The 24,238-nt window shown below is 52.7% G+C and overlaps 2 protein-coding genes across 2 annotated transcripts; one reads left to right on the top strand and one right to left on the bottom strand.

Moving 5' to 3' along the window:
- Positions 1–3,248: 3,248 nt before the first annotated feature.
- Positions 3,249–3,931, bottom strand: ATP5IF1 (ATP synthase inhibitory factor subunit 1). Its single transcript, XM_075437965.1, has 3 exons — positions 3,807–3,931; positions 3,623–3,735; positions 3,249–3,506 (listed from the first exon to the last, which is right to left on the bottom strand). Exons 1-3 carry the CDS (start codon positions 3,894–3,896, stop codon positions 3,365–3,367), a joined length of 345 nt encoding a protein of 114 aa, XP_075294080.1. The 5' UTR covers positions 3,897–3,931; the 3' UTR covers positions 3,249–3,364.
- A 287-nt stretch (positions 3,932–4,218) lies between these two features.
- DNAJC8 (DnaJ heat shock protein family (Hsp40) member C8) lies at positions 4,219–17,301 on the top strand. The gene is made up of 9 exons (XM_075437964.1): positions 4,219–4,324; positions 5,434–5,535; positions 6,961–7,017; positions 8,741–8,807; positions 9,455–9,549; positions 10,469–10,540; positions 11,702–11,793; positions 12,779–12,854; positions 16,518–17,301. The coding sequence occupies exons 1-9, from the start codon at positions 4,256–4,258 to the stop codon at positions 16,638–16,640; spliced, it is 753 nt and encodes a 250-aa protein (XP_075294079.1). The 5' UTR covers positions 4,219–4,255; the 3' UTR covers positions 16,641–17,301.
- The last annotated feature ends 6,937 nt before the right edge of the window (positions 17,302–24,238 follow it).

Here is a 24,238-nt window from a genome sequence, read left to right as displayed (position 1 = left end):
GGCCGCGGCCTGAGGGGCCCCGCCCGGCCTCTCCTGGGCGGCTGCGGGCAGGGCCTAGGCCCGGCGGGCTCTGCCGGGATCCGGTCCCGGGGGGGCCCCGGGCCGGGAGCGGGGGGCTCTGGCGCCTGGGCCTGCTGTTCTGTAATTAACCGGTGATTAAACGTGGGTCTGACGAGCGCGGGCGCGATGCGGTGGAGGCGTCAGCCCGGGGGAGGGCAGCTCGCTGGCCCCGCGGAGCTGCCTCCGCCGCTGTGTAACCTGAGAGCAAACCGGGGCCCGCCGGGGGATCCCGAGGAGCTGCGGGGGTGTCCCTCGGAGCCCGGCGGAGCGGCCGCAGCAGCGCTGCCGGAGAAGGTTCTCCCGCGGCTGAACGGCCAGGCCGCTCTGCTGACGCCTCGCGCGCTTCCACGGCTGCCGGCGTGGGTGAAGCTGGGTGCTACCTGGTGTAAACAGAGGACGCTGCCCGGTCCGGAGGTCGGGGGCAAGCCCGTGCGGGCGCGGGAGGGGCTCGGGGGGTCTCGCCGAGCCTGTGCGGTGGCAGACGCGCCGCTTCTCCTGTGACATCTGCACTGCCGCCGCCAGTCCGCTCCCCAGACTGGGCAGCAGCGGCAGCTCCTCTCCGCTGAGCGAACGCTCTGCCGCGCGGGGAGGTGGAAGGAGACGCGGTTGTTCCCTGCCTTGCCCGCTCCGGTTCACTGCAGCGGTTTGTTTTACTGGGAGTGAGGAATGACGGGCTCGAGGAGTTCTCGTAGCACAAAGGTTGAGAGGAATTGAGCGAGCTAAGCATCTGTCCCTTTAGTGGTGCCTAATAAATGTCCTGCAGAGATCTTAAAATATTTTATGATATAGTATCCAGGAGTGAAATTCAGAGTGTAATCATAGAATCGTTAAGGTTGGAAAAGCCCTTTAAGATCATCAAGTCCAACCATCACCCCAACGCCCCCATGTCTGCTAAACCATGTCCCAAAGTGCCACATCCACATGTTCTTTGAACCCCTCCAGGGATGGGGACTCCCCCACTGCCCTGGGCAGCCTGTTCCAATGCCTGACCACTCTTCCAGTGAAGAAATTTTTCCTAATATCCAATCTAAACCTCCCCTGACAGGGAGAAGTGGTGGCAGCCGGAGGGAGAGCATCCGCTTTACACAGCAGCACCATTAAACCGTTCAGCTTCTCCAGCAGCCATAGTCTGCGGGCATGGCTTTATAATCATCGTCTGCCAGTCAAACCGCTGCTGACAGGGACTTCTCTGCCCAGCCTGCTCACTTGGTCAACACCTACAGCTGCCCGTCCTCGTCGTGCGTACTGCCATCGCCACAACCGGACAGAAGTTCAGGGCGACTGCGAAGCAGTCAGTTAGCTACAGGTTCCTCTCCAGAAGACGGGACGGGTTTACGAACACGTGGTAAGGGACCCAGCACACCTACCCGTGTCGGAGGCCCCCTGAAACCTGAGGGGAGACGTGTTTCAGAGAGCGCTGGTGAGCAAGAAAGCTCTGTTCTGCGCAGCAGGATTCTGTACCGCACACCTGAGCTCTGGGGGACTGCAGGGGGTTCGTACCACCTCCCCGGTGGGATGGAAGCGGTCCAAATCTCAACACTCTCACAGAGCCTCACAGCAAATCCCCTCTCCCTTACAGGCTCTCGGGCAGATGCTCCGTGGCTGAGCTCGCATGGCATAGTTAACGTTTCAGCGGTGCACAAAAATGCAGAGTAAATCACAAAGCCATGAATTTCAGCCCTTATCTGTTCCCTTCAGAATATATTTATTTCAGCTATTCCATAGTCCACTGTAGCTGTGATACCAAGAAATGGGTCTTCAGTTGGGACATCTCACTAGTGACTCCACAGCTTTTGGGGGAAGGCAACCAGCTGACAGATACGATAGAAAAAAGATTTTGAAATGGGTAAAAATTTGGATTTTTAGATGGGTAAAAACTAAACAGGCCGATAGTATATTGCTTTCATGACGCAGTTCTTCCCACTGGGTTTCATATTTCCGGGGAGGGGGAGATATTAATATTTTTGGCTCAGGTTAATCAGCCCCAACTGAAAAGAACAAACCCCATGGAGACAGCTCTACACCCAACCTCCGCACAACTCCCTGCGCCAGCTCCCACAGAGTGAGCAAACCCGGGCGATGACACACTGCACAGCGCAGCCTCTCTCTTCCACAGATAGAGTTTTCATTAAACAGGAGTTTTTAAGGGCACAGACTCTTCATCAGAGTGACAGTGCTGTCATTTGCTCTGCAGACAAGACGTACCACGAGCTGCAGCGTTCGTTGGGCGGAAGAGAGTGGCCCGTTGGGGATGTTAACATGGGAGAAGCCGGGTGCCTTTAGCCTGTCCCTCACCAAAGCCCCTCCGACAGCAAAGGCTCTGATTTGCCTCCCGCTGCTTCGGGCAGGGTGGTTCCAGTCCAGCCTCACCGCAGCACCTCGCAGTGCAACGTAACACCACAGAGCAGCTTTTGCCGGCAGTGGAAAACACGTCTGGCCAGGCAGCCTGACGGAGGTGACGGTGCAGGTGTGGAAGGAGCAGCCATTTTCCTACCTGTCCATTCTTATTACGTAAAATCCCCTTCTTCTCAGGAATGAGTGCAGTAAGGCCACACTATTTCAGCAGGTCACTTGCTGTGTGTTTTATGATTGATTTCTTATATTAACATTGGAAAAGTGACTGAGCCTGCATAAAATTAACGTTAAGCCATCCTTCTTTGGAAAGGGACTTAGATAAGGAACATTGAGAGCTAGAGCCAGAAAAAACACACCACTGGGCAATTAAAGTCTTTACAGAAAAGCACATTCACGCAGAAGTCAGGATCTTGGCTGTTTTGCTCCAGCAACTCACACCAGGGCAAGTGAAATCGCCGTAACTTAGTATTTTCTTCAGTTCACAGCACTAAACATGAAGTGCAACAAGAGAAACTTCCCTGTTACAGACACCCTGCTAGCTCAGTGGAGAGCCCTCTCCCCCCTGCACCACAGTGACAGCTTTCTTGAGAAAAAATCATGTCTGTGTCAACGGCTCTCTACACCGGTACCATCTTTATCCCAGCTTTCGCAGCTTTCAGCGCGGAGCTACCACACTAAGTACGAACAGTCGTTTCCTTCAGATACACCTAAAGCCATCAGTGGAGCCCCGCACAGGACCGCCTGCTCACGACTACGTCCTTCTTTCGGACGAGCTATGAAGTTTAGAACCAGAGACTGGATTTTTTTTCAGTAAACGGTCAGCGAACAGAAGCGAGAGACCGAGCAGTTTATTTGGCATTGCTGCAGAGCACAGTACAGTTGGATGGATTTGGGTTACGGGAGCCAAAGTGCCCGGCCCGCAGCGCTGCTCCGCACCAGGCTCTGCGCCTCAGTCGTCGTCTTTCAGCTTCTTGATCTTGTACTTGTGGCGCTCGATCTCCTTCTGCAGCCGCTCAATCTCTCTCTTGTGGTGGTCGATCTCCTCCTCGTGGTGCTTGCGCAGGGCGGCCAGCTGCTCCCTTTCCTTCTCCCTGCAAGAGGGCGCGGTGCGGGGTGCGGCGCCCGCTGGGCCCGGGGGCAGAGCAGAGGCCCCGCGCCCGCCGCCCTGCGGGGCCGGCCGGGGCATCCCGGGGCGGGGGGGGCTCACCTGAAGTACCGCTCCTCCTCGGCCGCCTGCTTCTTCCCGAAGGCCCCCCCGGCCTCGCGGATGGCGCCGCCGCCCCCGCCGCCCTTCCCGGCGCCTTTGCCCAGCTCGCCCAGCTGCGGGGAGAGGCGGCGGTGAGCGGGGGGACCGACCGACCGACCGACCGACCGACCCTCCCCCGACCCACCTGGTCGGCGCCCGAGCCCGAGCTCCAGCGCTGCTGCTGCGCCAGCAGGGCCCCGCGCAGCCCGCCCCGCGCCGCCATCGCCGCCGCCATCGCCGCCTGCCCTTGGAGCGCCGCGCGGACACCGCCCGCCCCGCCGCGTCACGGCCCGCGCATGCGCACCCGCCGCCCCCCCCGCGGCCTGCGCCGCGCCGGGAACCGGGGGTCTGCACGGCCCCGCCGCCCGCCCCCTTCCGTGTCCCGGCTGCGCTTCCCCGCCCCGCACCGCGGCGGGAGCCCCGCCCGGCCCCGCTCCCGGTCCCGGTCCCTCCGGAGCCGCCGGGCGGCCGACCGGGGGGGCGGGGCCTGTTGCTATGGCGCGCGCGGCGGTCACGTGGTGGGGGGCGCCGCCCGTCGCGTCGGCCTCAGCGCCGTGCTCACGTGGGCGCGCGCGGCGTCACGTGGTGCGGGCGATGGCGGCGGCGGGGGAGCCCGGGGCGGGGGGCGCCGCCGAGGAGGCGTTCCTCACCTTCTACAGCGAGGTACCGGCCCCGCCGCGGCCCCGGGGCGGGGGGCGGCCCCGCGCCGCCTCCGTGCCCCGCCCGCCCGCGCCCGGCGCCCCGCGGCATTCCCTGCCCCCGCCGGGGCCTGGCGGGCCGCGCGGCGCCTGTCCCGGCCCGGCCGTCCTGAGGGGAACCCGCCGGGCCCCGGGGCTGCCGCGGGCGGGAGGGCGGCCGGCGGCGGCGGGCAGCGGGCGAGCGAGCGGCCGGGGCGGGCGAGCGGCCGGCGGCCGGGGCGGGCGAGCGAGCGGCGGGTGCCGGCGGGTTCCCGCTCCGGCCGGGGGGAGCTGGCGTTCCCCGGGCTCGCTGCCGCCCCCCCCGCGGCGTCTCCCGCCCTCCCCAAAGCCCCTGGCGCGGCTGGGGCCGGGGGCCGAGCGCTCAGCCCCCAGCTCGCTGCCCCGGGCGGACCCTGAGCGCGTCCCCGCGCCGCGCCCCGCCGCCCGGCCCCGCTGTGGGCCCTGTGGGCCGGCGCCCGGGGCCCCTCGCCCGCGGCCCCTGCGGGTCGCTGTTACCGGGCTGTGCTTGCCGGCCTGCCCAAGGGTGGTGCCAGCTTGGTGGGTGCTTATTTCTGTAAACAAAGGTGAACGCTGAATGTAAACGCGCGGTTTGGTTTGGCTTAATACTGTAAAGAACAAAAAGTGAACTGAGCTGAGCTAAATAACCTGCGGTCAGAATGGAATGGGCTTGTCTGCTTGCACTGGTGTCCCTCGGTGTGTTTAACGGGCTGCGCTGCCGACAGCGGGCGGAAAACAACAGCGCGGGAGGTTTCCAGGGAATCGTGATGATGGTGGTGGTGTAGGAGCCAAGTGCGGGGCAGAGCCGCAGCTGGGGAGCAAGCTGTAGGGGAGGCAGGCAGAAGGGCTGTCTAGGGTTTTTTGTAGTTAAAATGTGGTGTTAAAAATACTGTCGTACTGTAGAAGAGGCTAAAAAATGTGCTCTGCTGATGCTTGAGTGAAGTAACTACAGGCTTGGGATGAGCACGAGCTGTGGTGAGTTGTAGTGCAGGACGATGATGACTGGTGTGGTAATCACAGGGGAAAACAGGTAAGCGTGTTGTGATGGTCAGTTAATATGGGTCTCTTGTTCTTCAGGTAAAGCAAATTGAAAAGCGAGACTCTGTTTTAACATCAAAAAACCAAATTGACAGGCTGACTCGACCTGGATCTTCCTATTTCAACTTGAACCCTTTTGAGGTTAGTTTGAATGTTTTATCCTCCCTCCTGACGTGGTATACCAGCCTCCGTAGTTACTGAGTATTTATGTCAGTAGAAAAACCGAACATAAAGAAAGAAAAAAATTTGCTGGATGTAGATTATTGTGCAGAAGGTTTACAGAAGGCAGAAGGATGGTGTAGATGTGCTTGCTCTCTTCTTCACTGTTTTATGGCAGGCACAAACTATGTTGTATTGACATGTTGTCCTCGTGCAACAGCACTGGAAGATTTGTCAGATTAATGCTCGGGACTTAACGAGAATGCAGCAGCTACAAGTGGCAAGCTTGTCAGGTTCTGCTCTGAGCGCTCTCGATTCAGCTTTTCTGGTTGTGTCTTCTGCTTCGGGCGTTCATCCCACTGAACAGGCGTAGTGCACAGAAGGAGAGAAGGACTCTCGCTGCTCACAGTGAGCAGTTTTTGAGGAGGCACTGGAAAACGGGTGATTCCCTTACACACTGAATAGTTTGATTCCAGTTGCAGTCAATTATAAAGTCTTAATGAGTATGAAAGCCCGAGGAAGACAGTAAATAAAGCAATCTTGATATTCCTCTGGAGCTGGCTTTCCCTGTGTATATTCCTCCCTGATATCATCTTTATCTGCCTTTTTGAAGCCTCAGGTGCTTTTTATAGTCCCAGTGTAGGGCTGCTCAGCCAGATCAGCTGGCAGATTCACCGTGACAACGTTCAGTTCTGTTAGATCGTAGTACTTGACCTGGGGAGTAAATTAAGAAAGCCATTTAGAAATAAATTGTAGCTTTCCTGTGAGAGAGTGTTTTTTATTTACAATTCTTAGTGTCAGACCAACGTGCATCCGCATTGAGTAGGCTCACTTGTTGCTTAGGACTTGTCTTGAGCAAATTAATTCACAAAAGAACTCCTAAACTCTGTCACGATCAGTACGTAGACAAGTGGGCTCGTTCATGGAAACCGAATAGTAAAACTCTCCTGTCTTCTTTCAAAATGGTAAAATGAATAAATTCTTACAAGGTAGTATGTTTCCTGCCCAGAGTTCTCGGTTATGAATGATCCAGCAGCGTCCCACAGCCACGGTGTGCTGCCATTTCTGCCAAACTGAGCATTGCTGCAGGACTGGCTGTGGGGTTAGACCAGTTGTGGCTATTCAGGGATGGCAGCTGTGTCTGTGTGAGAGTCGAGTGTGGAAAGGACGCCGGCGTAGTCGGAGAAATCTAGCACTGCTAAAAGTAGAATGTCCCAAACATGGCGTCTCTGAATTTTTTTCTGTTTTACTAGGTGAAAATTCATGTCCTGAAGCAGCTCCCTGATGGGGGGAACTTTCTGGCGTTGTGTCTGTATGCCAGTGAACCAAGTGTTTAGAGCTTGCTGCCAGGAACCTGAAACGTGGGGAGTGTCATCGAACTTGCTCTGCTCTCATGGTCTCTTTTAGGTACTGCAAATGGATCCTGAAGCCACAGATGAAGAGATAAAGAAAAGATTCCGGCAGGTATCTGGCTTTTGCACTAGAAGCCTCTGGAAAGAAACTAGAAGCTCAGTAAAGATTGTGCAACTGTGCTTGGGAACAAGAAAAATGGTGGTAAAGCTGTATCTGGGTAGAGGAGTAGCTATTTTGGGAAGAAATGCATAGAACAATCTTTGTATCGAGGAGAGCTGCAGAGGTGTCCCTGGTCCGTGCATGGTATGCTGCTTTGCCTGTGGCGTGTGTGGTGGGGCTATTGCAAACTGGTGTGCCCCTGTACAATCAGCTTAGTGAACTTCAGTTCAAAGAGAAGGTCAAAATTTGTCCGAAGTTAAGCACTAAGAAAAGGTATTTTTCTCAAGGAGATGTATTTTCTGTGAGATTTCAGCAGTCATTTTTGGTGGCTGGGTTGCCTGGGACAGTCCTGCTCGCTGACCTGTCTGCATTGCCCCATGCAACGCAGGAAATACTGCCCCAGGCTTGCTGTGCTGGAAGGGCTGCAGGAGAAGGTGGAGTTTTAATCAGTGCGTGCAGCAAAGAAACACAATATTTGGAGGGCTGTAGCCTCCCCCCTGAATCCGAGGTGTAAACATCAAGGCTGTCTTTAGCCAGGGAGCTGTGCTAGCTGGCAGGGGAGCGTGCCGGCCAGGGTGGTGGTGGGATACGGGCCACTTCCGTGTGTGGGAAGTGGGAGGATAACCTAGCCTGTGGCTGACTTCTCGGATCTGCAAATCAATAACTTGGGCTGTCTTAGCTTTAGGCTGGTTGAATACCACAGGGAAATGTTTTGAAGTCAGTGTGATGAAACGAAAAAAGTGCATGGAATTGTGTAGTGAAGAAATCAAATACCTAATTACAGAATGTGGAACAGCCAACAGAAGGAAAATAGTCGTTGGCTGTAGCAAATCCCGGAGTAAATCAGCAGCACGCTGCGGTTCAGGACCAGAGGCAAACCTTTTCTCTGTGAACTAGAAAGTGCTGTCTGTAGAGTTCACGAAGTAATTATTTTGCATTCTTTGGCACTGACTCAGTTTCAGTTGCTGCTCTGTGACTGGTTTTGAGCGTTATACTAGGAACGATGCAGATAAACTCGAGAGTCCATACAGCAACAGCAAAAATAAGAGATCTGGAAAACAAAATGCCATATGGGGAAAATTTGAAAGAACTTTCCCTGGAAGGGGCAGGTGGAGGACAGGTGCTTTCCAGCCTGTTCAAGATTGCCCTAAAGATGGTAACGATCGGTGTCCTCTCTCTGCTGGATGGAGAGTACAGGAAGGAGTTTTCTTAACTTCAGTAAATGACCCTAAGGAAAAACTTACCCACTCTTTTAAATGGTTTGGTATTTGGACAGCCTTGGGGGTACTGGAGAACTTCTTGAGAGACCTTGTGGAGTAAAAGGTGAACTTTGGTTGAGGATGATCTTTGCAGCTTTGTCAAGGATACGAAACGTGGGTGACCAAGGGGTTTATATCAGCCCCAGGCACTGCAGCTGAAGGGTGTTTATACTGTTGTGCACATCCCAAGCTGCAGCTTTTCTCAGCCAGCCTGTTTATTACAGGGATTGTATTTGATTTATAAGCTTTTACTGGTGCATGCTTCCACATGTTGTCAGCTGATTTGTCACTGTACAAAGGAATGTGATGCTCTGTGATTCCTTCTGTCTGAGACTATTTCCCTCCTCTCACAAAAATCTCTGAAATATTCTTCATCTTTTACCATGATCTTGATAGCAGGATCCCTTCTCTTGCAGTTGTCAATATTGGTGCACCCAGACAAAAATCAAGATGATGCAGACAGAGCCCAGAAGGCCTTTGAAGGTACTGCTCTCTCCCTTTCCCTGGGCTGGTGTGTGGTAGCGGTTGGACTGCTATTTTTCTGCAGCTGGTGTGACTGTTCATTGGGGGTGGAGGTCGCACTGGCGGCCAGAAGAACCGCTGTGGAGGGCTTTAGGTGAGGAGGAGCGGCTGCGTGGGTGGCACTTCAGCAGAGTGGCGCTAGGTGGCAGCAACTGCGCTGGCAGTTTGCGGCGGGGACTAACGAGTCCCTGGGGTCTCGAGGTTGCTCAGGAAAAGCTGTTTAGTCTGGGCGGTAGATTTTGTTCGAAGTCCATGCGGCAGAAGTAATGTGATTGGGTTTAGGTATGCTTTGCATTACGCTCAGGCGTTGCGCACTCAAACCTACTTCATGCCCTTTAATGAAATCACTTTGTAGGACTGATGCTTTCACCCTGCTAATTCCAAAAGGTGTGTTACCGTCTGCCATCACTGTACCCCAAATCTCATTTGACTAATCATGATATCACTTAGATGTATTAAAAAACCCCAACAAGCAAACAAACAAAAACCCAAACCAACCAACCCCCTCAAATTCTAGGAGGCAAAATGTATCTGGTCAACAAGTAGCAATCTTGTGATGCCTTGTGGGTATGACTGCTGGTGCTAGTAATGTTGGTGCTTTTCCTTAGCTGTAGATAAAGCGTACAAGTTGCTGCTAGATCAGGAGCAAAAGAAGAGGGCCTTGGATGTGATACAGGCAGGAAAAGAGTATGTGGAACACACTGTAAGTATTCCATAGGAACATCCAGGGGTGGGAGTGAGTGGTAATCAGTCATTTGTAATTTGCTTTTTGGTACACGTGCTGCATGTTTTTGTCATTAAAAGGTGAGCTGAGCAAGCCTCAGAATGAAGCTGTGCAGTTTTACTGCGAGCTCTTCACAGCATGAACAAATGTGCTTTGTCCAAGACTGCTGTTGAGCTCAGTGCAAGATAATTCAGTGAAATTCAGTACTTGAAATAATTAGGTCAGACCACACAATCTGACCTAAATATCTTTTTTCAAGTCTGTGAATGAACGAGGCAGTTCGTATGTGTGCCGATGAACAATGCGCTGCAAATGTGTTCAACAGAAGTTGCTGTGCAGTTCAAAAAAGGTGGTGACAGCAGGAGACTGGGAATTTTGGGGGGACATGACCTGTAAGAAAAGGAGCTTGGCTTGCACTGGCCAAGAAGTTAGTTGAGTGATGTGAGTGGACTAAAACACAACAAGCTGGAGAAAGCAGACGATATGGGAGAACTCAGATACTCTAAAACAAGGAACACTTTATATTCTGCTTGTTATTGTTAGTCTTTTGAATATTACAAAGCAAAGTAAACTTCCTGCTGGTTTGGATGGTCTATATTGCATATGAATATATCTTAAAAACAACAAACAAAAACCAGCAAAGGGCTTGTGTGGAATGAATGGTATCTAACACAGTGGTTTTAATTACTGCAGTTCATGTGATTGTGATCTTGTATGTGTTTGTCTGGACCTAGGACCAGGAGGTTTTGGTCTTAAAATAAAAAATTGATACAAATCAAGAACTTGCTGTCATCCAGAGTTCTTTTCCCACGTGAAGTAGGAATGCAGAACTTCACAGATACAATTATGTAAGCCCTATAAAACTTTCTAGGCTCTTATTTTTGTTCTTAATCTTTAGGTGAAAGAAAAAAAGAAGCAGCTGAAGAAGGATGGAAAACCTCCCATAGTAGAAGAGGATGATCCTGAAGTTGTAAGTCGCATACTGTTCAGAGAAACTGAGGAGTACAAAATGTGTTTTGAGGCATTAAGAGTCAAAACCAGTACGGAAGTATTTATTAGGCTTGTTAGAGTACTGTAAATCCTGGCACTGACAGAAGAACAAATTCTGATAAGCCACTGTAGAGTACCATGCACTGGGTAATACCCATGTATTTGAGAAGATGGTGTAACCATAGTGTAGAGAGTAAATACACAATGAGCTTCTACAGATCAAAGTACTCAATTATTTTCTTGGAGCAAGTCTTTATTGCTTGCGCATCATGTGGTCTTTTTTGAATTTAATTTTTTGTTTCCAGGTGCTCGAACTGTGGCGTTCTTGCTGTCAGCCTTACAGAACCCACTGCAGCGTGTCTAAAATGTGCTCTTAGGGACGTTTTGTAGTAAGAGCTGTTTCGACTGTTTCTTCCCTATAGCGCTTGGAGATGTGCTGTTCTGCAACAAATCACTTTTTTTTTTAATGAAAGTGTGACATAACTTAGTTCTTGCCTGGTTTTTAGTCTGAATAGGTCAAGTGGTTAACAGAATGATAGATGATTATCAAACACCGACATCATTATTCTTACTGTCGTCACCTTTTTCTTCCTACAAAGTGATTTTTTCCTCTTGCTATCACCGCAGTAACCCCGTAACGGTCTTATTTTCCATTGATCTTCAGAAGTCTTTTGCGGTTCTTCAATAATGACGTTTGTTTTAAGTATACTGGTATTTCCTACCGGAAAGCCAATGCTAGACTTTTACAACACATCAAGATCTGCTGGGAAATTACTATCTAAACAGTGACCATTTTGCTGGGTTTTTTTTCAAATGCAACATTTTCAAGTCTTAACAGAAGAATAAGAGAGCTTGAAATGAACAGTTCTGTTTAGGCACAGCTTCCTGAATGCAAATGAAAACAAGGCTAATATGAGGCTGACAAGCAATTGTTTCCTGGTGTCGGGGCCAGAATATAATCAGCAGTGTTTCATACCCTGTCCTATGCTGCTGCTGCTAACTACTGTCAAGGCAGGGTATGGGGTTACGGCAATATACATACGCTTCACATTCTTTTTGTGCTTCTTACATTCTTACGTAAACCAGACTTCTCTGAGTGTGTTAATGGGCATTATTTTAAGACCGGATTTGTGTTTTACAGTTCAAACAAGCTGTGTACAAACAGACGATGAAGCTCTTTGCTGAACTGGAAATTAAGAGGAAAGAAAGAGAGGCGAAAGAAATGCATGAAAGGTATGAGCAGCATACTGCTTGTGCAGGCTCATTTTACTCCTCATGCTTCCTCGCAGGAGATAAGGAATCATAGAATTTTAGAAAAGTCTCAGTTGGAACAGATCTCTGGAGATCGTCTGGTCCAGCCTCCTGCTGAAAGCAGGGCCTTGGATGGATTAACAAGGGTCCCGTCAAGCTGACTTCCAGTGATGTAGATTCCACCACTTCTCTGGGCAACCTGTGGGTTGTAGAGCTCTGTGCTTGAGAAATGCAGACAGGAAACTTGCCCTCGTGTGTGTAAGACACTGATGTATTTGGTGTGCTTATGTACTTTTGTGTGTATACGTGTGTGTGTACTTTATGTGTGTACATGGAGGCCAGCCAGAACAGTGAGATGGTGACAGATTTCTGCGTGTTGTCAGCATGCAAGGAATTGATTTTTTTATTTTAATTAAGTACCAGAAGTACCCTGTGGCAGGTGTGATCCTGAACTGTTTTAGGTGTTTTGACCACATGTTGCCTTAGTGCTCACTGTGGATGCACTTCAGGGAGCGAGGTTTCTGTACTGGTCGGCTTGTCTGGGAGGTGGTCGCAGGGCACTACTTCTGGTTACAGATGAAAATTAGGGGGAAAAGAAAAAACTTAATTCTTGCATGCTGAAGTGTTCATTAGCTTCTCATGATGTGTACTCTCAACAGTTTTAGAGACTTATCATTAGAATTATGGAGTTCAGCTTGTTTTGCTGAGCAAGAGAAGCTGACTCACTAATTAAGTATGTGCATGCTGTCAGTGGTGCCCAACCATCTTCTCTGCTCGCTGCTCAGCCAAATTAGAAATAAAATTCTGTTTGCTCTGCTATCTTAGGTGTGCGCATTTCTTTCTTCTGATAAGCACTTTAATCTGCCGAGAAATCAGAAGAGCTTTCCGAGATGTTTTAAAAGTATTACTGTGTTTCTTTAAAGTAGATGCTTGTGGGTTCATAACTTCTTTGTGGCTTCCCTTCCAGGAAGCGGCAGAGGGAAGAGGAAATCGAAGCACAAGAGAAAGCTAAACGAGAGCGAGAATGGCAGAAGAACTTTGAGGTAATCAGGAACTTAACTTACTGGATGGGCCTCAGCAATTCTCGGCCATGCTGCAGGGAGTGCCCCTAGGGAGAAGAGAGACTTTTTGCTGCAGGTGCTGTAAGATAATTTAAGTAGACACTTAACAAAAAATCTGGCAGAAGCCTGGGTTTTGTCCTTGTGTGGGAAAAAGAGCCCACTGATGGGGGTTTGGTATCCATTTCCAGAAACAAACAGGTCTGGTAAATTAAGGTGTAGTAGTTTTCAGTTCTGTCAGCAGTTCATTCTTGTCCCTAGTCAGAAATTCGAATTGCTACTTAGCCCAGGTCACTGGTGACCAGTAAAACTTAATCTGGCAGCTGCTGGACCACCAGTGTGGACTGTTGTTGATACTTCTCAGTCTGGTTGCTAACGCTTACAGAATCTGTATCTCCCATGAATATCAGAGGCCTGACTGACAGTCACTTCCCTTCGACCCTTCCACCCTGTATTCAGGGTTTCGGCCTATCAGAAGTAGCCTTGGGATTGTTGTGCTGCTATTCTAGGGTCAGACCTCCAGCCCACCAACATGTTTGATCTAGCCTGTAACTCTTCCCTCATCACCCAGCAGAGGTGAAGTCTTGCGACGTGCGGGTGGTGGTGGGCAGGAAAGAAGTGAGTAACCGGTGTGTAGGACCTCGTGAAAAGATGAGCTAGATAGTTCATTTCATCCAAAGCCAAATCCCAGTCTATGATCAAGAGGACTTTAAAAAAGAGGGTGTCTGGGAGAGAAGTGTATGAGCTGGGCTGGCATTCTGTGGAAAGTGGTCAACTAGGATGTTTCTGGAGACTCAGCTGGGAAGAGTTTGTATTCCTGTGCTATATAAAGTGGATAAAAGAAGCTGAATATTCTGGAAAACTTGTGTAATGCTGCTGTGTTGAGTGCGCTGTGGGTTTTGTCATATAATGCCAGAGAGATGAAGGAGTATTTCACTGGCCTTGCTGTGGCAGAAGTTCTGCGTTCTCACGCCAGAATGGCTGCAGAGTTTGGGTGTCATTGCAGTAGGGATGCAGTAAAGCATAGCAGCTGAGGAAATGTGAGCAAGTTTTATGAGCAAATAAAGATGGACTAAAGAGGGGAGCTGCAGAACTCTTGATATTGCAGCTCTGACTACCTGCATGTCCTCAGCCATGCCTAGACAGCTGAACCTCAGGACCTGCAGGTGTCTTCTCCAGCCTTACGGGTGACCATTTAATCCATGTGACATGACAGCATCGAAGCTAGGTGTCAATGTCCAAAATGGATCACTGGAAGACACAGAAATAAGAAGCTTATTTCTGCTGGTGACCATCACTGAGAGAGGGTGATTGGAGACAAAATAACACATGAATTCCTGGCCGCTCCTGTATGTCTGCTAATTCAGTGGCTGCCTTTAAAATATATCCAGAAGAAGTATGTGTGTTGCTGCTTCGAATGATATTGAAACCATAAGGAAAAAAAAAAACTGAAGTTGATATTCTGCAACTGTGGTTCTGTCTCAGTTTCAAAAAAAGCCCAAACAAACCCAACACAAAAGTCCCAGGCTTTAAAGGTGCTTATGTTGTACCTCTGCATTGCTGCTCTGGGCTGTCCTGCTCCTGGTGATTCCAGTCCTTGTCTGCATACTGCACCTTAGTTTGATCCTGTCTCTTTACCCTAAAACCTGTAGATTTTGTCTCTTGTGTATGTTCTGCAGTATTTCTGAAGACTTGCTGGAATATCTGTGTCATCCAAGGGGTTGCCTGCTGTTTCTAGAAGCTCTTCATAGGCTGCTTTCAGAGCTGAATTATATCTTGATGTATTTTAGAAGGAGCAGGTTGGACCATCTACTTTCGCCCAGTCCACCCTCAAAATTCACCTTCTTAGTAATTTCAAGAATAGCTTCCACCAACAAACTGTAAGAAACAAGAAGGTTAGAACGGAAGTTGCCATACAGCCTTATCCCTAGTGAAAGTGCGATCACAGAGTGGTTGAGGTTGGGAGGGACCTCTGGGGTCTGGCTGGTTCAAGCTCAAGCAGGGCCACATAGAGCCAGTTGCCCATGACCATCTCCAGATGGCTTTTGAATATCCTTGGTGATGGAGACTCCACCACCTCTCTGGGCAGCCTGTTCCAGTGCTTGGTTCCCCCCAGCAGAAACGTATTTCCAGATGTTCAGATAGAGCCTCCTGGGTCTCAGTTTGTGCTCGTGGCCTCTGGCCCTGGCACTGGGCATCACCAAGAAGGCCTGGCTCCGTCTTCTTTCTGCCACCCTGCAGATACGTGTACATATTGACGAGATCCCCTCTGAGCCTTGTCTTCTCCAGGCTGAACATTCCCAGCACTCTCAGCCTTTTCTCGTATGAGAGGTGGTCCAGTCCTTTAATCATCTTTGTGGCCGTTTGTTGGACTCTCTCCAGTATGTCTGTGTCTCTCTTGTAGTGGGGAGCCCAGCACTGGGCACAGCACTCCAGAGCTGGCCTCACCACGCAGAGCAGAGGGGAAGGATCTCCTCCCTCGACCCGCTGGCAGTGCTTTGCCTAGTGCAGCCCAGGACACCACTGGCCCCCTTTGCAGCCAGGGCACGTTGCTGGCTCACGTTCAGCCTGGTGCCCACCACCACCCCCAGGTTGTTTTCTACCACGCTGCTTTCCAGCCGCGTCACCCCAGCACGTGCTGGTGCCGGGGGTTGTTCCTTCCCAGGGGCAGGACTCTGCCCTTCTGCTTGTTGACCCGCATGAGGTTCCTGTCAGCCCGTTCCTCCAGCCTGTCCGGGTCCCTCTGGACAGCAGCACGACCCTCCGGCGTACCAGCCTGTCCTCTCAGCTTTCTCTCATCTGCAGGATTGCTGAGGGTGTGCTCTGCCCCGGCATCCAGGTCACCGGTGGTTCCTGGCCTTCCCCCGTCGGGCCGTGGGAAGGAGGGCAGCAGAGCGGCCGTAGCCAGAGCCTGTGTGCAGCACCAGTACTGCAGGCACAGCTGTGGCCAGATGGGCCTTGAGGGGGTGGATCCCCACTGTGAAGTGGATCATCCTGGGACTTACTCTGTCCTGCTGTGTGACACCTTCACCCTGTAGGCATCATAGGTTGCCTTTGTGGGGAGTGTTTTGTGGTCTGGTTTCTTTTCCGCCCCTCTTCGGGAGGGTTTCTGCTGCTCTGCAGGTAGGCCAGGGAGAGGAGAAAAGAGTGCACCAGAGCTTTTCTCACGGTGTCTTTGTGACAAAGGGGCAAGAAGCGTGAGAGAAGATGGCTCTGTGTTTCCCTTCTCTCTTCTCCGTGCCTCCAAGCTGCAGCACAAGGAGAGCCGTCTCAAGGATGTGAGACGGAGTGAGGAAATGGCGCGCTCTGGGCCGACAGATCAGCAACATCCATTGGAGATGAGGTTTCTTTTCCTTTGCACGTCAGAGGACTCAGCAGACTCTAGTCAGGACTGCACATCCCAAGCTGGTTATTCCTGAAACAAGAAACCAGGATAGTTCTTGTACTGGTGTTTGTAGGCTCACTTGGGGTTCCACCGTGCTGTGTCTGGTGCTCTGGCTCTGCACGGTGTCCGTATGTCCTGGCTGCCCAGGTGCTACGTGCTGGAGAAGGGGGGAAGTTGCTATTGATCTCCTGCAGCCGGTGTGTACTGCCTGTTCTCTGGCTCTTGCACTTTCTAACTCTCCATTGCCTCTCTGCTGTTCCCAGGAAAGTCGGGATGGTCGTGTGGACAGCTGGAGAAATTTCCAGGCAAATACGAAGGGGAAGAAAGAAAAGAAAAACAGGACCTTCCTGAGACCTCCCAAAGTAAAAATGGAGCAGCGTGAATGATCCTGGCAGCACTGCCCACGTGCAGCTCCTCAGTCCCCTCCCTGCTTTTAAGGACTCATTGGCACCTAGAGTAAGAATTGCTTTTTAGTAGACTGTTTGTTTCCAGTACAATTAATTATTGGTCAAAGTATTTTTTGTACTCTGTCCATTTGAACTAGGGCCATAGTATGAACTCGGCCAGGAACCCCCTGCGTATAGAACACTTGGCTTAGGAGGGTCCCTGCCATTATTGCTGTCCTGTTTGTCTGCTGCCCTGTAACTCGATGTTTTGTACTTCACAGAGATTGTGCTGTTTCACCACTTCCATTTCTAGTTTGAGAGCTGAACAAAATACTGGAAATACGTCCGTACCTTTCCAGGCAGCATCTTTCTCAGCAAGTTCAGCTTCGGAAAGGTCCGAACTGACTCTGGGAGTCTGCTGCCAGCACTGTGTGGTGCAGCTCACCTGCAGTTCAAGTCCTGCAGCTCCTCACCGAGCTGAGTGGTGCTTGGAAGGACCCCTCCCCCAAGAGCTGATTTCCAGACTAAAATCCCAGCTCTCAGGCTTAGACTTCTGTTAATCTCAGACCAGCTGGTCGCTTCCTGTAAAGGAAAAATAACTTCTCTTGATTAATAGTTAAGTTGCAGTGGTCTATATGTAAAATAAATTTTTACCCAAGTTTCTGTTTTTTTTTTTTCTTGGAATTATTCAAAAATACACTTGTAAGGGTGTGAATTGAGTCCTGGCCACTGAAATGTCCCTGCTTTTCAGTGTGGACATGCCCTGGTAGATGTCTGCTGTCCTCCCAGAGTCTGTTCTGACCTGAATTTTGAAGTGACACCCGGGAGGACGGGGAGAGGGCCTCTTCCCTGGACGCTGCCTGGGTGGCTGCGGGTGTGCCAGAGTCCACAGGCAAACCCGAGCTTGTGGCTGTGCCGTTGGGGAGCGTGGATGGCTTGGGAGGGCTCCTGTCAGGAGTGTGACTCCTCAGAGCTGTGGGATGAGCTCAAACTCAGGAGTTTCGAGTTTTAAACTCCTACTTTATGTGTGTATTGTAAGTTTTTTAAGAGATCCTCAACTGTTTAAAGGCATTCGGAATGGAGCTTTCTGCAGGCCGACGTGTGCCTGGCAGACTCCTCTGGAGACCTGATGGCCATCCCCATACCTGCGTCCTGTGGGTGGCTGCCTCCATGAAGATGCTGCTTTGCTTCCTCCTCACTGCCAGCTCCTTTCACTTGCTGTCTTACGTGCCCTCATCTTCAGACAGCGCAGTCCTTCGTGCTGCTCTGCAACTCAGGCACTGGTGAGGTCTCTCTTCGGTCAGATTGGCTCTGCTGCCCCTGAAGAGACGCCTCCATCTTCTGGTGTCTCAATTCTTCAAGTTTTAGTTAATTGCCTTCATTTCTGCCTGCTAGGGAGGAGCAACATGGTCAACTTGTTGTGTTACCATGCAGATTGCCGCAGGACAAGCGGCTCCCGAGGAAGATGGTGCGGGCTGACAGGGACTTGGATGAATCTGCTGAAGGGTGGCTGGTGCTCTCCACTCGCCTTCATTTCCTTTTTCCTCTCGTGCACTGGTCTGTGTGACCAGATGTAAAGTGAAACATCCTTCCCTAATCAAACTAAGGTATTTTGGTGTTTGTACACTAACTGCTCTTAGAACAGCAGACTACAGTTCCTGTGTTCTGTGTAGACACACGGATACAGTTTCTATACTGTATTTGTCCTGCTAGGTAGAACCTTCTGGAGAGATGGCTGGAGCTGAACCTCAAGGGGCGAAACAGCTTAAAAGTAACACGTTGGTGATGGCAGGGTGGCACAGGAGAGCCAAACGGGAACTAGCAGCAGGCTGAGGTGGGCTGGCAGGTCTGGGAGATGCCCAGCTGTGCAGCATTGTTCTGTTCAGGCGCTGGAATTCCGTTTTGTTGGCAGAGCCTGAGCCTCCATTAACCGGGAACGCGTTGGTAGGATGCAACTTCCTTGTCAAGGCAACAATTAGCCACATCTCTTCTGAGGAAAATGTCAGTTAACTTCTGCGGTGCTGTCTCTCAGGCGCAATCTCTTCTGCTTCCTGGGCGTCAGGAACGAGCAGTGCTGGGCAGCACTCGGGTGGCTGGAGTCTTGCTGAGCACAGCCTCTCACCCCGGGGACGTGCTGTCCCTCCGACTTGTCTGCCTCTTCTTCCCCTGTCAAAGTGTTTCCAGCTTAGAGATCTGTCCCAGTCACTCTTGTCCCAGAGTCCTTCCTTTTGATAGTGCAATGCTGGCCTTTCTCGAAGCACATCCTTTCAGAGGGTGCAATGTCTCTGCTAACCCGTGGTACTGACCATTCAGATCTTTACGTTTTTTTCAGATAGCTCGGGATGAGTCCTGTGAGAACTCGAAATGTTGGAGGCCCATGTTATGCTTCTGGTTCTGCCTCTCAGAGATGTGTATGTTTATGAGATTGTGACCAGTGGAGTGGCTTACGGCTGGGTCTCGAGGAGTGCTGCCTGTGGTCAGCGTCACCAAAGCGCTCGTCCTGCGGGCTCCTGCAGTTTGAGTCATTTTTTCCATGGGGTATGACTTGGTTGGGACAGCAAAATGCATAGCTTATAACGACGTTGTTTCATGCTGAACTTAGCTGTTCCCGTTTCCTTTTCTTCCTGTCCTGCCTAGGACACGCTTCTGCGGCTGGGCGCGCGGCATTTCTCCTGTCTCACCTGCGCAGCCAGGTCCGGCGAAGCTTCCCAGCTGCCGGGCGGGCTTTGGCAGCAGCGAAACGCCTGGCCCTTCACTAGATACTTCTCTGCTAATTTCGATGCTTGTATTCAGATCCTTGTGTTCAGGCTTTGTGAAAGCAAACTGTTTGGAATTGCCTGGGTGGGAATGAGTGAATGCAGCATGGGGCCCTGCAGCAGCGCAGGCTGGGCTGTTGCCTGGCCCCTGCGACACGTGCCAAGGCAGTGGGATGGACTGAATGAAAGGTTTAACGTCAAGAGGTGTTGGAGAGGGAGAGCTCTCTAGACCTCCTCCATCCCTGGACCTCTGTTTGGCTCGGTGGTCCTCGTAGACTAAAATATTTGCCCTCGATATGCAGGACAACAAAATGCTTTGGTGGGAATAAGGAGTAATTTCTTCTGCTTTTGGAAGGAAAAAAGGTACCCAATAGCTGCAGAAGCACCTTTCAGGAGGGTCTTGGTTTTGGTTTTGGTTTTCTGTGGAAATAACTTGTCCTCTGTGTCCAATTCCCACAGAACGTACACGAGGGTCTACCAAAGCCTGGCTCATCTCCTTGCTGCTTTCTGGGAGTCCAGAGATTGCTCTGGAAGCTCCTGGTTCCCTTCTGAGGCAGGGAGGTTGCCTTCCCCCTCGTATGCGCTTTGCAGGGGTGTATCTCCTGTTCCGCAGCAGCGGGATGGGAAAGGACCTTTGCAAGTCACTTGATTTCTTGTGTCTAAAGATAAAAAAGGGAAACTGCAACAGAAATGTACTCGTGGATTAGAGGACAGGGTGCAGGACCTTCCTGTCTGGTGCTGCAGCGTAGCCTGGGGATGAGGATGGAGGATCCTGAGCGTGCAGACAGGCCTAGGGCTAGATTTCAGCGGGTAGAAAAAGTATTGCGTAAAGGCTAGACCAGGCTGTGGCAGCTGCAGAAAGCCTTGGTGATCGGCTAGAGATGAAATCTGTTCTTGGTGAGACATAAACCAGTGTGTTACCTAACATTTATCTGGCAAACACGGTGATGTGCTCCAAACCAGCCGTCCGGCCCTGCTCCCTGGGCAGCAGCAACTCTTGCGCTGTTCGTGATCTGTAGTTCAGGAGCGTAACGAGTTCTGGGGGAATTAACCACAGCCAGCAGAGAGCTGGGTAGAGAGACCCAGGTGGGAGAGATCAGGGGCTTGTGCTCCCCTTCCAGATGAGCGTTTCTTTTGCTGGTCTTTCTCTGCCCTCTTAACTGAAACTGGAGAGACACCGAGAGGGTGGCCTCAGCGTAGGAAGTTCCCCTCAGGAGGAGCTGGGCGATTGCGGCGCGTTATCTACAGCCGATGGCGCTGTCTTGGCTTCCTTTTCCTCTTGCAAGCTGCAGTGTGAGCGAGACCTCCCCTGCCCGGGCGGCTGAGCCCTACAGCTGACAGCTGGGACAGGGGCTTCGTCCCTTGTCCGCTGCGCCAGCACAGCGTGCCCGGGCCCGACGGTGTGCGGGGCTGCGCCGGCTGCGTCCCAAACCACCTCGGTCTTCCTTTCCAGAACCTCCTGCTGCTGGGGACTCCCTTCAGCTCCGGGGTGACTCCTTTTGCTCCCCGGCAGGTGAAGCTCTCGCAGCCCTGGCTTCACATTGCGCACGAAACAGGCCGGTGTCAGCCAGTGCTGCTCCTCCGGGCTGGGGTCTCGTGTCCCCTGCTGCGATCTCCGCGCTGCCGGGCGCACCACGCACGCCGCCAGTCAATGCCGGGGGTCGCTGAGCTGCCTGACGCGCTGCGGGGCTCGGCAGCCTTCCCGCTGGGAAGCCTCCTGCCACCCCAGCCGGGGCACTCCGGGCGCGCGGGGCGAGAACGGACGCGTCCTTCGGGGCAGCAGGTCTGTCCTTCACGGCGAGAGGTCGCTGCCTCCGCTGCTTCGGAGCCATTCCAGCGGAATGCGGCACCGGGCACACGGGGGATTTCTGCTCCAAACGTGCGCGCCAGGCACCCTGTTGCTGCAGGTTAAATACAGTCACATATGTAAATATTTATTATATTTCTAAGAACTAATTAGCATATGTAAATATCTTTCACGCATGTCTGTTAGCATCTTTGGGTGGTCTTCGGGGGTCCCAAGATGAAGGCCCATCCTCTTCATCACGCTGTTCACTGATTGATGTTTGTTTCTGCACAAACTCAGTTCTAGGATCACGTCCATCGTGTCCTTCAGGTTTTTTGGCTCCGGTCTTGTTGCTCTCTGGGTGCCTCCTGATCCCTGTAGCTTGGCGCATTTGCCCTCCCAAGGCCGAGCTGTCTGGAGTAGAGTTATTTAGGAGTCTCTTTTATCCCACAATTATCCCAATTATTTGCTGAGAACCAAGACCACTTTTGGTTCACTTCATTATTTTGTCTAACGACTGTGGTAGCTTGTGCCCATGTCCTTCCACTGCATTCCTTAACAAGAAAACAGGGATTAGTGTCACAGTTACATCGTTAGATCACTGTGCATGCAGGAATACAAGTTACAGTACTAAAGACTACTAAAAACTAGAAAACTATTAAGGCTTTTTTGTTATAGTTTCACGTTTCTTACAGTCCCCTCTATCAGACGCTCCCGCGTTCCCGGGCTCCCTGGCCGCCTGCTGCCTTCGCCTCCCCGTTCGGGGACACTCGGTTGTCCTGTGGCAGCGGGGAAGTCCGGACGCAGCATTGATGTTAACACGAAGGTGCGAAGTCCCCCGCTTCGCAGCCACTACCGGATTCTCCTCAAACACGGGTGTAACCCGAAAGTCATCGATGGGGTTTGTGTCGCCCATCTTCGCGGTCTGGGCGAACTGCTTCCCTTTCAGACGCCAGCAGGCCCTGTCCCGGCGCTTCTGCAGCGGCTCTGCTGGGTGGAACGGGGTTTGCAGGGGTGCCTTTGGGTGCCACGGGGAGCACCTGCAAAGGGAAACAACACCGGCACGCGTGCCAGGGCGCTTGCTGCAGCTCAGATGGCAGAACTGAAATGTGTGGGGGAAGGACCTCTGTAGGGCTTTAACTCGACCTCGACTTTGAAGCGGGGCTGTCACTAATGCGAGGGGAGCTCACCTGGGGCTTGAGCTAGCGGAGCGGTCAGGACGGGACCCCCCGCCTGGGTTCCTGTCCCCCCGATGCACAGCCCTGCTAGCGAAAACATTTCACCAACGTCCGCCCTGGCTGGCCTGCACCCTGCTGCGTGGCTGTCGCCCCTGTCACGCCATTTGCCACCGCTGAGGAGGGTTTGCTGCCGTCCTCTCTGCAGCTTCCCTGCCAACAGCCGCAGGTGGTGATCAGCTCCTCTGCCGGCCCGGCCACCCCGGCCCGGCTCCCTCCGTCAGACGTGCCCCAGGGCTGCGAGGGTGGTGGAGTTCTCCACTGTTGCCTCGCCAGTTCTCCGCGTCCCTTTTGAGGAGCACGCGCTGGGCTGGGCACAGCATCCTCAGAACCAAGCAGAGGGCACGCTGCCTGTCCTCGTCCTTCTGGCCACGCTCCGAGCCCAGCCCAGCTGGGGTGCATGAGGAGGAGTGTGGGCAGCAGGGCGAGGGAGGTTCTCCTCCCCCTCTGCTCTGCCCTGCTGAGGCCCCATCTGCAGTGCTGTGTCCAGTGCTGGGCTCCCCAGTTCAAGAAAGATGAGGAGCTACTGGAGAGAGTCCAGCGGAGGGCTACGAGGATGAGGAGGGGACTGGAGCATCTCTGCTACGAGGAGAGGCTGAGGGAGCTGGGCTTGCTCAGCCTTGAGAAGAGAAGGCTGCGAGGGGACCTTAGAAATGCCTCTAAATATCTGCAGGGTGGGGGTCAGGAGGATGGGACCAGACTCTTTCCAGTGGTGCCCAGCGACAGGACAAGGGGCAACGGGCACAAACTGAAGCAGAGGAAGCTCCAGCTGAAGATGAGGAAGAACTTCTTCCCTCTGAGGGTGCCGGAGCCCTGGCCCAGGCTGCCCAGGGAGGCTGGGGAGTCTCCTTCTCTGGAGATATTCCAGCCCCGCCTGGACGTGGTGCTGTGCAGCCTGCTGTGGGTGACCCTGCTTGGGCAGGGGGTTGGGCTGGGTGACCCACAGAGGGCCCTGCCAACCCCCAACATTCTGTGATTCTGTCCTTGCGCACCGGAGCACGCTGGCACCCTGCTCTGTTGGGAAAGGCCGGAGTTAAACTGGTGCAGCTTTGCTGTTTGGCTGGGAAATCGGGGTGTTTGCTGCCGCTCTGCACACTGCATCTGGGTGTCTGGTGGGCGTAGGCGGGGGGGCTGCGGGACGTGCAGACCGCCAGCTCCTTCCGACAGCGGCGCCGGCTGCGTTCCTGCTCTGGTGTGCTTCCACCTGCTGCTGCGCACCCACCCGTCGTGACTGGCCCTTCCGGGCTTCTCCGAAACCCCATGCCTCCTTCCATGCAGAAACAGAATCACAGAATGGTTTGGGTTGGAAGGGACCTTAAAGCTCATCTGGTTCCAACCCCCCTGCCATGGGCAGGGACATCTCCCACCAGCCCAGGGTGCTCAGAGCTCCATCCAACCTGGCCTTGAACCCTGCCAGGGAGGGGGCAGCCACAGCTTCTCTGGGCAGCCTGGGCCAGGGCCTCACCACCCTCATGGGGAAGAATTTCTTCCTAATATCTCATCTAAATCCGCCCTCTGTTAGTTTAGAGCCGTTCCCCCCTGTCCTGTCACTGCACCCCCTTGTGCAAAGCCCCTCTCCACTCTTCCTGTAGCCCCTCCAGGCACTGGCAGCTGCTCTGAGGTCACCCCGGAGCCTTCTCTTCTCCTGAGCAGCCCCAGCTCCCTCAGCCTGTCCTCGGAGGAGAGGTGCTCCAGCCCTCGGATCATCTCCGTGGCCTCCTCTGGCCCCGCTCCAACACGTCCATGTCCTTCCTATGCTGGGGGCTCCAGAGCTGGGCACAGGACTCCAGGCGGGGTCTCACCAGAGCCAGTTCTTAGCAG

The sequence above is a fragment of the Opisthocomus hoazin genome, chromosome 17 (genome assembly GCF_030867145.1).
Source record: "Opisthocomus hoazin isolate bOpiHoa1 chromosome 17, bOpiHoa1.hap1, whole genome shotgun sequence".
Taxonomy (NCBI): Eukaryota; Metazoa; Chordata; class Aves; order Opisthocomiformes; family Opisthocomidae; genus Opisthocomus; species Opisthocomus hoazin.
Note: the sequence above shows the minus strand (reverse complement) of the source record. Positions and strands in the feature narration are given on the sequence as shown.

Excerpts from the sequence above, each read along its gene's own strand:
- DNAJC8 (XM_075437964.1), top strand. The coding sequence starts at position 4,256 with ATGGCGGCGGCGGGGGAGCCCGGGGCGGGGGGCGCCGCCGAGGAGGCG. Across the intron at positions 9,550-10,468 it reads AAGAGTATGTGGAACACACT|GTGAAAGAAAAAAAGAAGCA; the intron begins GTAAGTATTCCA and ends CTTAATCTTTAG. Across the intron at positions 11,794-12,778 it reads GCGAAAGAAATGCATGAAAG|GAAGCGGCAGAGGGAAGAGG; the intron begins GTATGAGCAGCA and ends CTTCCCTTCCAG.
- ATP5IF1 (XM_075437965.1), bottom strand. The coding sequence starts at position 3,896 with ATGGCGGCGGCGATGGCGGCGCGGGGCGGGCTGCGCGGGGCCCTGCTG. Across the intron at positions 3,736-3,806 it reads CGGGCTCGGGCGCCGACCAG|CTGGGCGAGCTGGGCAAAGG; the intron begins GTGGGTCGGGGG and ends CTCTCCCCGCAG. Across the intron at positions 3,507-3,622 it reads GAGGAGGAGCGGTACTTCAG|GGAGAAGGAAAGGGAGCAGC; the intron begins GTGAGCCCCCCC and ends GCCCTCTTGCAG.